The sequence below is a fragment of the Crocodylus siamensis genome, chromosome 4 (assembly GCF_052110815.1).
Source record: "Crocodylus siamensis isolate JL-2025a chromosome 4, ASM5211081v1, whole genome shotgun sequence".
Classification (NCBI taxonomy): domain Eukaryota; kingdom Metazoa; phylum Chordata; order Crocodylia; family Crocodylidae; genus Crocodylus; species Crocodylus siamensis.
In genome coordinates, this window is record NC_143398.1 from 6324869 (window position 1) to 6337238 (window position 12370).

The 12370-nt window shown below is 50.2% G+C and overlaps 1 protein-coding gene across 1 annotated transcript in view; it reads left to right on the plus strand.

The window, feature by feature from the left end:
• Positions 1 to 12370, plus strand: part of PLXNA4 (plexin A4) — a 533592-nt gene that overhangs the window by 26965 nt on the left and 494257 nt on the right. Inside the window, exon 2 of the mRNA XM_090041550.1 lies at positions 185 to 1448. Coding sequence (XP_089897676.1) covers positions 270 to 1448 — 1179 coding nt within the window. The 5' untranslated portion in view covers positions 185 to 269. The remainder of the gene's footprint in view (positions 1 to 184; positions 1449 to 12370) is intronic.

Below are 12370 nucleotides of genomic sequence, written 5' to 3' on the forward strand. Positions count from 1 at the left end.
CCTGGACTTCCAGCAGCTCTTTCAGGGGTGTTTCCTTTGTGCTGTTTTGTGAAGGGAGCTCAAAGATGAGAAAGGGAGGATTAGCAATTAAATATGCTCTGATGATAGTTTGGTTGTGAAGGAAGGAGGAGGGAAAATACTCCGTTGTGATAACATTTTGCTTTCTTCTCTCTCTCGCTTGTAGGACAAGATCTGCCAGGGGACTGGTGCTCTGAAATTGCTAGTGGCTCTGAATCCTCCATCCTTTGGGAATACAAATCTTGCTAACCATGTCGGCAGCCACGTGGAAATGGACTTGCCTGATTTCCCACCTCCTCCTGTCCACCATGACATGGTCTTTTGCTAGGCAACAGCCACCTCACCCAAAGAGACCCTTCATCACCTTTACAAGTGAGCAGGCAGAGGGGACTTTTAACCACTTGGTGGTGGATGAAAGAACTGGACATATTTACTTGGGAGCTGTCAACAGGATCTACAAACTCTCCAGTGACCTGAAGGTCTTGGTGACGCACCAGACCGGTCCGGATGATGATAACCCCAAGTGTTATCCCCCTAGGGTAGTCCAAACCTGCAATGAGCCCTTGACTCCCACCAACAACATCAACAAGATGCTCCTCATAGACTATAAGGAGAACAGGTTGATAGCCTGCGGAAGCCTTTACCAGGGGATCTGCAAGCTCTTGAGGCTGGATGACCTTTTCAAGTTGGGAGAGCCCTTCCACAAGAAGGAGCATTACCTCTCTGGGGTGAACGAGAGTGGCTCTGTTTTCGGAGTCATTGTTTCTTACAGCAACATGGATGACAAGCTGTTCATCGCCACCGCTGTGGATGGCAAGCCAGAGTACTTCCCCACCATCTCCAGCCGGAAGCTAACCAAGAACTCTGAGGCCGACGGGATGTTTGCCTATGTCTTTCATGATGAGTTTGTGGCCTCCATGATCAAGATCCCCTCGGACACATTCACCATCATCCCTGACTTTGACATCTACTATATCTATGGCTTCAGCAGCGGCAACTTTGTCTACTTCCTGACCCTGCAGCCAGAGATGATCTCCCCGCCAGGCTCTACCACCAAGGAGCAGGTCTACACCTCCAAGCTGGTCCGGCTTTGCAAGGAGGACACAGCCTTTAATTCCTACGTCGAGGTGCCCATTGGCTGCGAAAAGAATGGGGTGGAGTACCGGCTGCTCCAGGCAGCCTACTTGTCCAAGGCGGGAGCCATCTTGGCCAGGTCCTTGGGTGTCAGCCAAGATGCTGATATCCTCTTCACAGTCTTCACCAAGGGGCAGAAGAGGAAAATGAAGTCGCTGGATGAGTCTGCTCTCTGCATCTTTGTCCTGAAAAAGATTAATGACCGCATCAAGGAGAGGCTGCAGTCCTGCTACAGGGGAGAGGGGACGTTAGATCTGGCATGGCTCAAAGTCAAGGACATTCCCTGTAGTAGTGCGGTAAGTCTCATGTCTAGCCAGCCAAGCTTAACTTCTCCGCGTGCTTATTTATGCCAGGAGCGTGTTCAGCATGGCATAGCAATCGCAGCACGCAGCTAAGAGCGAGGGGGCTAGCAGGATCTGTTTTGCCTCCAGCTCACCATGCAACCCCACTGAACCTCTTCCTGCCTCAGTTTCCCCCCTTGTGAAAAGAGGAGAATATAGATTTCTTCTCTCCCAGGATTACTGTGTTTATTCATGAATGAGTGCGTGGTGCATTGTGATCGTCAGGGGGGATCCTCCTGTTACGATTAGTCTACAATTTGACTTGGTGAAATCCTAAACTCTGCAAAGGACTAGCACGAGTCTGAATTTAAATGGTTCTCAAGTAACACATAATCTCTGTTTCGTTTCCGTTGTCTAAAGCTTTCAGACCCAGATCTCAATGACTGCTGAGTCTGAACTATTTTGCAAGCTTTGTAAAAATGTGATTTGGTGCCTTCCAGGGATATGAGGCATTCACCATTAACCTACTGAAATCCCCAGTTGTCCTGCCCATATCCAACTCTGCATTGTCTCTGTTCTGCAAAAGTAAGGGCTGGCTTGAGGAGCGAGGTTAGAGCCTAAAAGATCTGAGGGGAGAATTCAGGAAGGGTGAGGGTGTTCTCTGACCCACAAAAGGGCTTGTCTTACTTTGGCTTGGTGTAATCTGCAAGTGTGCAGAAGTACCCGGTGCCAGTCCAAGCAGCGTGTTGCAGCCTTTTGATGGGCCACAGAGTAATCCTGGTTATGGCATGTGTTGCATTGGGCGCCCTGTAACAGTCAGACCCGTGCTTTGATTTTCCTCCTTAATTAGCCCTTTCAAGCAAAAGTAAGTTCAAGTCTAAGCAAAGGGAAAATGGAAAAACACAGTGTTTCCACCACCCTGCAAACCAGTGCCCATGTGGGGACCCGATATACAGCAGTGCCTTCACGCCTTCTGTGGCAGAGGAGTGTCATTTGACTTCATTTCCACTGGCCTGATGACCTCTTCCTCTGGCAGTGTTGAGGGGTCTGGGTATGGGCACGAGTTCCCCAGGACACTGCAGTGGGCCTGAGAATTGAGCCCCTCTGCATTGGATTTCTTCTACCCTATCCTGTGCTGATCCAAGCCAGAGGCAAAGCTCCCGTTGCTTCCAGTGGGAGAAGGACTGGGCCCAGAGTGATTTCTGGGTTTGATTTGCATTAGCCCCCAGGGTTCGGGGCTGGGCAGGGGTTTCTGTCTCAGCATCTTTGTGCTCCCATGTCTGTGTGTGTAGAGCGGTTCTTAGGCTCCCTCTGCTCAAGAAAGTGCTTTGTGATCTTTGTGGGATGGACCCGATTTTGGTGATTGCCATGCACCTGACTCTGGCAGCCTGCAGTTGAGTGACTCATCGCTGCGTGAGCAGCCCTGTCGACGGCAGTAGCTTGAATGAGACGGGTAGAGCCCTGCCTCTCAGCTGGGAAGTGTGGTCCTTTGATACACGGGGGTGGCTGCAAAGTTACTCCTTCATCTGGGAGTGATGAAGTTACTTCTTCATCTGGGAGAGACCTCGCAGTATGGCTGTATCTCCGCTGGTGATTTGCCCTGCTAGAGCCAGGCACCTGCAGTGCCGATCTCAGTGCTACAGACCCTCCCTGCGGAAGCCCCTGCTCACACCACTGCAGCTTCCCCTGGTTTTGAGCAGGTGTTAAATGCATCTCTGTTGGTGGAGGAAGGCTGAGTAATGTCTATTAGGCGTCCTGGCCCAGTCTTGGTCTTGATGTTTGTGCTCTCCCACAGTGGCAGAGGGATCTTCTGATCTTCTTATATTAACTAATGACTCCCCTGCGGGTGTGTTGGCAGTGCCCTTGTCCCATGGCTTCTCCCCATGGCATGCTGTAGGGCATTCTTGGTTCTTGGGTATTTTCCTTGTCATCATGGGTGAGGGTCTAAAGTGGCGATTTTAAGTTCGTAAGAATTGCCATTTAGTGAGTCTGACTATAGGTCCATCCTGCCCAATCCTGTGTTGCACGGGAGCAGAGCGCCGATGCCAAAAGAGAGCAAACTGGCTACGACATGGGTTTTTTCCACTGTTCTTCCCCCATTTGCAGCCTCTAGGATTAAAGGTCCAGGAAGTTCTGAATCAAAGGCCGTGCTTCTCGCTCCCACGCTCAAGAGATACAGGCCTAGCTTCTTTAGTCTCTTATATGGAAGCCCCTCCGTACTGCTAATCATCCTTGTTGCTCTTCTCTGGACCTTCTCTCATTCTTCTGTCTCTTTTTTCAGGACCCTTTGGGGCAACAGATGCTCTCAACTACGGAGGGCTGGATTCGTTGGCCTGGGAGACCTCTGCCAGACCCATGCTCCTTTCCAAACCCTCCAGCAGCACCCCTGTGCTTCTGGGAGCCATAGGTTCAGGCTATTGTACTATCATATAGGTGTTTTTTGTTTTTTCCTAATGAGGCAGCAAGGGATTTGCAGCAAATCTAAGGCTCTCACGCATGTCATTGCAATAGAGTGCAGCAGGTGCACACATACTAGCATGGGAAGGGGAGCGTTGCGCAGGCTGAAACCTGGTACCTGCTAGGGTACCAGCTGGGCTGAGCTTGTCAGGGCTGTGCCTCAGGCAGTCTGAGCATATCCTGCCTCCTGCTCTCACCCTACGGCAGAAGATGCCGGGATCTTAAAGTGCTCTGATAGAGTGAGCCTGCTTTGCAGATCAGGTTGGAGGCGGAGGATCCATCTAGGCTTCTCGGACGTGTGTATGGGAGCGGCAGGGATGAGAGAAACCACAAGCAGTGTGTTTGCAGCAGCCCCCCCCTGCAAAGTAGATTTTTTTCCCAGATGGGAAGGATGAAGGGAAGGTTCTCAGTGCCTCCTTTCCCCTCATCAGTAAACCACTGCTTAATCCTCAGCACAAATCAGGGAAGACCTATCTGTTTTTATAACCCCACAGTTGCTTTCCAAACTGGTCTTAGTTTGCTCATGTGATATAGATAAGCCCATCAGGGTTTCCCATTTGTCAGCACCTTGAACATATGTGATGATGAGAGCTTGCATTAGAGGAGCATGTTGGACCCCAAGATGCTGAGGAATTGCATCACCTGTCAGAGAGATGCAGCCACCTCCGCGGTGCAGCACAGTGCTTGGACACAGCCCACTGCATTGCTGCACAGTAGAGCTGGCCAGAGCATTTCCACTGAAAAGAGTTGGGAGAAGAATGGTATCCAGGTCATAGTTGTATTGATCTAGAGGAAAAAGCAGTCGGGGCTCACAGTAGAGATGATTTCTTTTTTTATTCCAACAAGATTTTTGCAAAAAAAAAACTTCTTTAATTGCAAACTTTTGGCCACAAACCCCCTTCATCAGGCATTGGAGAAAAGATTGTAAAAGTCCTCTTGGGTAGAAATGAAAATTCATCTTTCAAGTGGGAGAAGAATGGCATCTTCTGGAAATGGAAGAATTTCTCAAGGAAATCAGGGGTTTTTCAGCATATTTTGGTTGTTACAATTGTATTAGTGGATGTTTAATCTTTTTTCTTAGAGGAGCTACTGTCCCAATATCACTGAGATATTCCTCCCCCTCCTGGCAGACCCAGCTTTGCAGGATGCAGAGACTGGTTTCTTTTTTTTTTTTGTAAACAGGAAATTTTGAAAACATTTTGGGAAAAAATAAAGCGAGCAACAATGTGGAATGCCCAAAAAACAGGGCCTTTCTTAAAGCGGTGAAAGGTTCTCATTGTCTCAAATGATGTAAATATTGTCCAGTTTCCTGCCAAAGTTTGAAGGACAGGGAGTCAAGAAGCATTGCATCTTCTTTGACTGTAGTCACAGGAGGGATGTGAGTCTATGGTGCTGCGTTGCTCGGGCTGGGAAGTCCCCTGTAATAACAGGTATGGGATGCATGTGTGGATGGACATAGTGGATTCCTGCAGGTTTCAGATGCATCTGGTATCTCTGTCTTGGGTGCTTGTGGCCTCTAACCTTGTAGGACCCATGTGCCTTACGTTCGTGAACATATTTATCCTCATGACATTTCCCCCAGCAGGAGGTAGGGCAGTGCCATTCTTCCCATGGGAGAATGGAGATGCGGAGAGGCTGAATGTCTAATCCAGGCTACAGTGTCCCTCCCAAAAGCCAGACTGGTGTCCTCTAAGCTGGGCCAGCCTTCCTGCAAAATGCAGGTGTGCTATATTAAAAAAGCACTAGTGGGGGGGGAGGGGGCATGTCTTTGAGCATCCTCTTTCTCTGCCTTGCCGTCATTCAAGTCTCAGCGGGTCACTCCTAAAGGGTCAGCCAGCACCCCTCAGGGTAGACTTCTGCAAGGGAGGTCACCTGAAAGAGCCGCGTGCTGCTCTCATCCTGTTTGGCAGTATAGGGTATCTTTAGGGGAACCTTTCCTCTTCCACTGGGGCTGGGAACAGGAGGGGGGTCTGCCATCCTGGGACATTAGGGGCAGATGCAATGCTTTCTGGATGTTTCAGAAGACAGGACTGGTGTAGCATGGAGCTTCTTGGGAGAAGGGAGCAGATATCCTTGACTGGGTGTTGGGTTGCGAATGAAACCCTAAACGTCATGTCTGTAATGCAGCAGGTTCTCCCAGGTCAGCCCTTGCTTGTCCAGCGAGCAGAAGAGTAGGCTTAGCAACTCATCCCGCTCTCTGGTCTCGTTATCTCAGATCCAGGTCTTTTCATCCGCCTGATTGGATTCCTCTTTTCGCAGGCCCCACTTTATGAACTGCTGCCTAACAAAGCCGAGTCCCTTAAATGAAAAGGTGTCACCTCTGTAGCTTCCAGCGGGATAATCTAGTGAAGTATCTGTCCAAGATAATCAAGCACCCGTCCCCAGCCATTGCCTGGCTTCTGCCTTTCATGTGTATTTCTTTTTTCTTTTGGCAGGAAATGGAGTTTGACTGTTTAAATTACTGTATTCAATCTCTTCCTGTTTTTCATGGCAGTGCTTTCACTTGGGGTGGGGGGGGGTGGGGAAAAACGTTTTCTGAGTTGATGACCCAACAGACAGCTTTGCCCTTTGTTGGGCCCTCTTTCCCAGCACTTTATTGTGGTGGGGCATGGGGTGGTGGTTGGTCAGAGCCATCTGGGTTGTTATCTGATGGGTGGTTTAGCTGCCCAAAAACACTCCCAGCTTGGTGGTAGAAGCCAAGGTATGAGAGTCAGATTGAAGCTTTATGGCTTCAGCTCGTGGGGGGTGGTAGTGAGGATACTTGGGTTTTATTTCAGCTCTTCCAGGAGCCTTTTGTGTGTGCCCAACATGTCATTTTTCCTCTCTGCACTTTGCTTACATGGCAGTGACACCAACATCCCCTCCCTCCTCTGGACTGTACTATACAAGAGTATGGTCTTCTAACGGGATGACTGGTGTGTGCATCACCACCCTCTGCTAGCATGCATCATAACCCCTGCAGCAAATTAAGGAATAGGGGCACACGTGGAAGTGAGTTGCACCTCTGCTGTTGCCCTGAATGTCCAAGTTCAGCGCAGCTGTGACCTAAGCTGGTGGCTTTGAATTTTATCCATATCACTGTTCATCTTTTCTTCTGTGGGCTGCCAGCTTGGATTGACCTTCACCTGTAGGGAAAATTATCTGCATTAATTGTGATAACCTCATGCAGAGAGGTATGGCTTGTCCTTCAAAACCCCCCAAGCAGGTTAGCAAAAATAAAAGTACCATCTTTACTTGCATATCACGTCTCCCCAAATAAGACACGCACACCTTGTTTTTAGAAGGCAGAATGGGAAAAGTCTTTTTTCCCCTATAGAGTCATGGCCAACTGTATGACGTAGACTAAGTCCTCCTGGAAACAGCGTGTCCAGGGAGTGTGACTTCCTGGGAGACAGTTTGGGTGAGGCAGCAGGAACTTCCTGGTGTGGCAGGAGAGCAAAATGTCTTGGCCCTGACCCCTGCAAGGGCAATAGCAGGACTGTTAATTTTTACTGTAAATCGTTCTTTATATAAAGTTCCTGAAAAAAACCATGTTCAGCAGCTTCACTTGCCCTGAGCGAGCTCGACTGAACCTTCAGGCACAAGCTATCGTGTACAGATTGACAGATTCACAGAAGTTTAGGGCCAGAAGAGACCTCATGGGAATGTCAGGCCCAGCCCCCCTGCTCTGGGCAGGAAAGACCACTGGGGTCAGTAGCTACAATCAGTAGCTAATGCAAATTCCTTAATGTCTGAGACAGTTAATGCTATATTCCTCTCCCACCACCCCCATGACTTGCTGGGCCAGAGAGAAGTGGGAGCCATTTTGGCAGCAGTAGAGCAAAGTGTCTCCATGCTTCTATTCCTCCATGCTTCAAAGTCAGTGAAGAAATATTAGTTTCTCTGGTTAAGGCATGCACCCCAGTTTTGGAGGGTTGATTTTTTTGGGGGGGAAAGGTGCATATGGTATATGAGTAAATATGGTATTGTTGTCCTCATTTTACTGAAGAGGGGACTGAGGCACAGGAAAATGACCTTTCCAGGGTCACATAGTAGGGCTGTAGCAGAGTCGGGAGTATCACTGGGGTCTTCTGAATCTTAGGTAAGCGTCCCACCCATTGAATAGCCAACTGGTGTGTGGAGCGGATACTTGTCTAACTTCCTTATCTGACAGTCAGGTGTCCTGTCTGGCTCTTTCTGACTGCAAAACAGCATCTCTTATAACAAGGGAGAGGGACAGCGGTGGTGGGAAGAATAGCATCTCAAGAGGCTGGGAGAAGTTGCTGCAGCTCCAGTTTCTGTGGCCTCCATCCATAGCTTTTCCCCATCAGGTGAGGGCTGGAGATGAACTAATGCTTGATTAGTGCATTGGGAAAAGCCGTTTCCTGTGGAAACTACAGGGAAGCTGTTGCTATAATAAAGAAATGGGGCTGTCCCTGCACCTGGCAGTGGCATTCCTGTACCCATAGGATGTACCAGACTCACCCAGAAAGGATGCACAGACTCATGTCCTCTGCCTCGGTGCCAGGCTCTAGCCTCTTCATGCAGCTCATTGGGTCCTCGCTTTCATGCTGGTGGGAGCTGCACCCTTGGGTTGTGAACTGCATGTGCAGACTGCTGAGTAGCCAGTCAGCTCCATTGCAGCTGCACATGTCCCTGTTCACAAGGGGGGCTGTTTGGGGTAGATTTCCCCAGCTGGGGCTGTAACCTGCACTCATTGTTGGGCAGTTTGTTTCCCCCCCAGGAGCCAGGCCATGCACACAGGTTGGCATCTGCTGATCCTGGAGTCCCTCTTTCAACTCAAGCTGCAGAGGCTTGTGTTTTCAGATGCAAAGGTCTCTGGGTTAATGCCTGCTCATACGAGACCTGGGGCCTGGTGACAGAGTAATCTAGACTCTGCCATGATCTCACCATTGGGGAACATTCCTCTTGTACCTTTTTTAAAATTCTACTTTTGTTTCATGTCATTACTCCACATTTTACCCCCTTCAATCATCCTAAATCTCCGTGGACCATCCTCAGCAAAAAAACAGCGAGCGCCACACTGGAACATTTCTATTTCCGCCTTCAGATCTGGGAGACCTGTCATCTGGAACAACTGCGGAGAGTTGAATGGGGGAGTTCATAAAAAAAACACTGCATGCTTAAGGACTCCCTCCCCAGCCAACTTTTAGTCATGCTTTCAGAGCTCCTCCCTTCAACTTACAGGCAAGGCAAGGAAAGAATCAACTATGTATGCACCATGGAAGGCATAGAGCTAACAGGCTCCAAACTAAGTTCACTGGAGATAGCAAGAGAAAGCAACCGGTCTTTTTTATACCATGAGAGTGGTGGGTGCTGGAATGCATTGCGGGGATGCAGTCTGTCAGAAGCATTTGCTTAGCCTTGCAAATGAGGCTGAAGGTGGTACCAGTTTCACCTCGATGCTGGGTGCTAGCTGGAGCAGACTGGCAGCTTAGTCACGGGGGTAGTGGGATGGGACTCTGGCTACTTGGTTTCTACTCTGAATTTGGCCCTTGACCTACACTATGAGCTTGGACCCCTTCCCTGCTCCTCAGTTTCACTGTCTGGAAAAGAGGAGTAAATGGCCCTTTGTTTTGCAAAGCACATGAGATTTATGGCTGGACGATGCTAGGTAGGAGTTGGAGGCCATTACTCTGGTGTTGCAGAAGGAGAGCCAGTCTGGAGTGGCTCCATTCTTCCAGTCCTGATGGTCTTGAGCAAGTCGCTGCCCTTCTCTGGATGTACAGAGTAAGGCCGGAGGTACTTGCCTCCCCTTTCCTGTGTAGGTTAATTAGTTAATGCACTCAGGGGCAGGCACACAAGTTATGAAGCAGACAAGGGCTGTTTGGCGGGGAGTTATGTGAGCATTGGGTCTGGGGTGCTATGAGCTTGGGCAAAGCCTTTGCCACGCTTAGGCAGCCCTCTGAAAAGGACCCAGAGCTTTTATTAATCCCATAACTGTTGTATTAACACTGTAAGTGCTCGGCTCAGTCGGAGAGGGGCTCTGCCATTGTAGCTGTGTCTGCGTTGCTGGGGAAGGACATGCTTACAGGAGGGGTTTCTCCACTGGCATCCTTGCACACCACCTCCTCACAGAGCATTAGCAAAGCTGGTGAACGCCACCTTCTGTCAGCAGGGCTGCGTCCACATTGGGGAGCTGGCTGGCATTACTGGCTTGGCAAAGGGGTGCGATCTCTTCACAACCACAGTGGACACAGCTATGCCAGCCAGATCCTGCGGTGTGGACCTGGCTTGAGTCCTGCTCAGGTTTCTGGTCACAGGAGGCCACCTCAACCACTGCTGGGTGGCACTGGCGACACTAACCTGACATCCAGGACTTTGCATGGGCACTCCCCTATTCTTTTACTTGATTCCTGGGGGAACATGGTACTTCCCAAACCTCTGCAACACGCTGCAAGAACCAGGGGTGAAAACTGCTGTATACAGCCCTGATGTGGAAAAGCACTTAAGCACCTACTTAATTGGAAGCATGTGCCTAAGCATTTTGCTGAATCAGGGCCAAGTTGCACAGAAAGGTTGTTGCCTCGGGTGTTTCAGTACAATCCTGGGCACGAAGCACCCCTCGGTACGCAGACTGTGTCGAGTTTGGCTCAGCCACCCGGCACGTTCCTGCTTCTCACCCAGTCTCCCCCAAATCCCTGTGTTACTTTTAAAGAAAAGAAGCCAGTCAAGCTCCAGACCCTGTTCCTTTTTGAGTGTAGTTATTAACCACCCAAATATAGATGTCCGCTGTCGCCTTAAATGGGCCGTTGCCAAAAATCTGCCGCCTCCTCTCCTGGCTTCTTGCTGACCTCACGCACAAAACCATCATTGAGGGGAGAGCAGGCAAAGGCTCCTTGCTGTAACTGTTTTGTCTGTGATATTTTAGGCCTCCGTTTGGCTCCCTCTGCATCCCCTCGTACTCCAGAGACCACATGGGCTCTGTGCCGCGCTGGGGGGGGGACTGGGTTGGAGCGGGATGGTGGCAGCGCCTCGGGCAGGAGGGCAGAGCGGAGGGTGGCTTTGCTGAGCTCATCTTGACAGCTGGAGCCAACGCAATGTGCTGTGCGGAAGCTGAGCCCTGCTGCCTCGGCTGCCGGGAACCCGGGCTGTCTTGTGTGCGGCCACGCGGCCCTGTCACACGCGGCCGAGCTGTCTGTCTTTTCGGCGGGCTCCATACGCTCTCCCTGCGCTCATTTACATGCCCAGTAATCAACCGCTTCCCAAGCCTGACCTCACGTTGCCTCCTCGTGATATTGCCTTGCAAGATTGAGGCTGGGGTGGGGGGTGGAGGGAATAGTTATGTAAGAGCTTTATTGTTGTTGTTGTTATTATTATTATTATTATTTATTTATTTATTTATTTTAAAAAGGCAAGCTGAATCCAACAGCCTGAGAAGAGCCAGGAGCAAAGCAACTCGGGCTACGCACAGCAGCTGGGTGTTATTTAAAGCCCGGCTGGTCTTGGGGTAGAAGTGCATTGGAGTTTGCACAACCGCAGCCCGGTGGAGAAAAGAGGTCAAGATGCTTTTTGACTTCAGCTTCTCCCTTCAGGCCAAATCCTGCCCTCACTTGCACCCTCTGCCACTCACCTGGCTTAAATGGAGTCGTGCAGGAGGAAAGCCAGGGTAGGATTGGAGACTAAACATTTAAAGCAGCAGCTTACGTGTCCATGGGCTGGCAGCTGCCTGATAAAAGCATCTGCCTTTGTCGCGTTGGGGTGCACCTGTGGCGTTGCCACGTATGGCCCAGTACACAGGACGCTTTCCTCAAATCGCACAAACTCCATCCTCATTATTATCATGACAGCAGCACAGGTGGAGGTCCCCCAGGGAAAGGAAAGTCTACGATCCATGTCTTGCAGCTGAACAGAGGTGGAGGGGATGTGGAGGGAGACGAGCTCGGGTCATAGCGCTGGGATAGCTGCATTAGCATGGCAGTGTGCCCAGGCTGATTTGTCTGGCACAGCTATCCTGCCTTTGGCTCCAGAGTCAGCTCAGGTATTGCAGGGCTGCACTGTGCCCTGCAGATGTACACAAGCAATATGCCCCAAATCGTGATGGACCGGGGAATTGAAACCAGGTGTCCTGAGCTCCAATTAGCCACAACCCCAGCGCTGCTCCTTTAATGGCATAGGATGAGAGAGCAGCCTTGCAGCTTTTGCTGAAGAACAAGACTCTGTCCGTGCCAGACTTTGCACAGCAGCAGATCTGTCTCCAGGACCCTTCCCCAAGAAGGTGCTAGGTGCTAATCCTGCCACCTCCAGGAGTTTCCCTTCACCTCTGGTAGCAGAGGTCTCACGCTGGGATTATTGTTGGGAAAACCCTGGGGTTCTTGCTCGTGCCCTCCGTCGTGCACATGCATATCATTGATCTAATAGTGCCACTGGGCGATCACAGATTCGTTATGGGGTCCCCAGCTCCATCAGCTGTTTATGTGTGGGAACCATTACTTGTTTCAGCCTAGTGATTTCTTTCCTGTGGTGTTGTAGATACTATG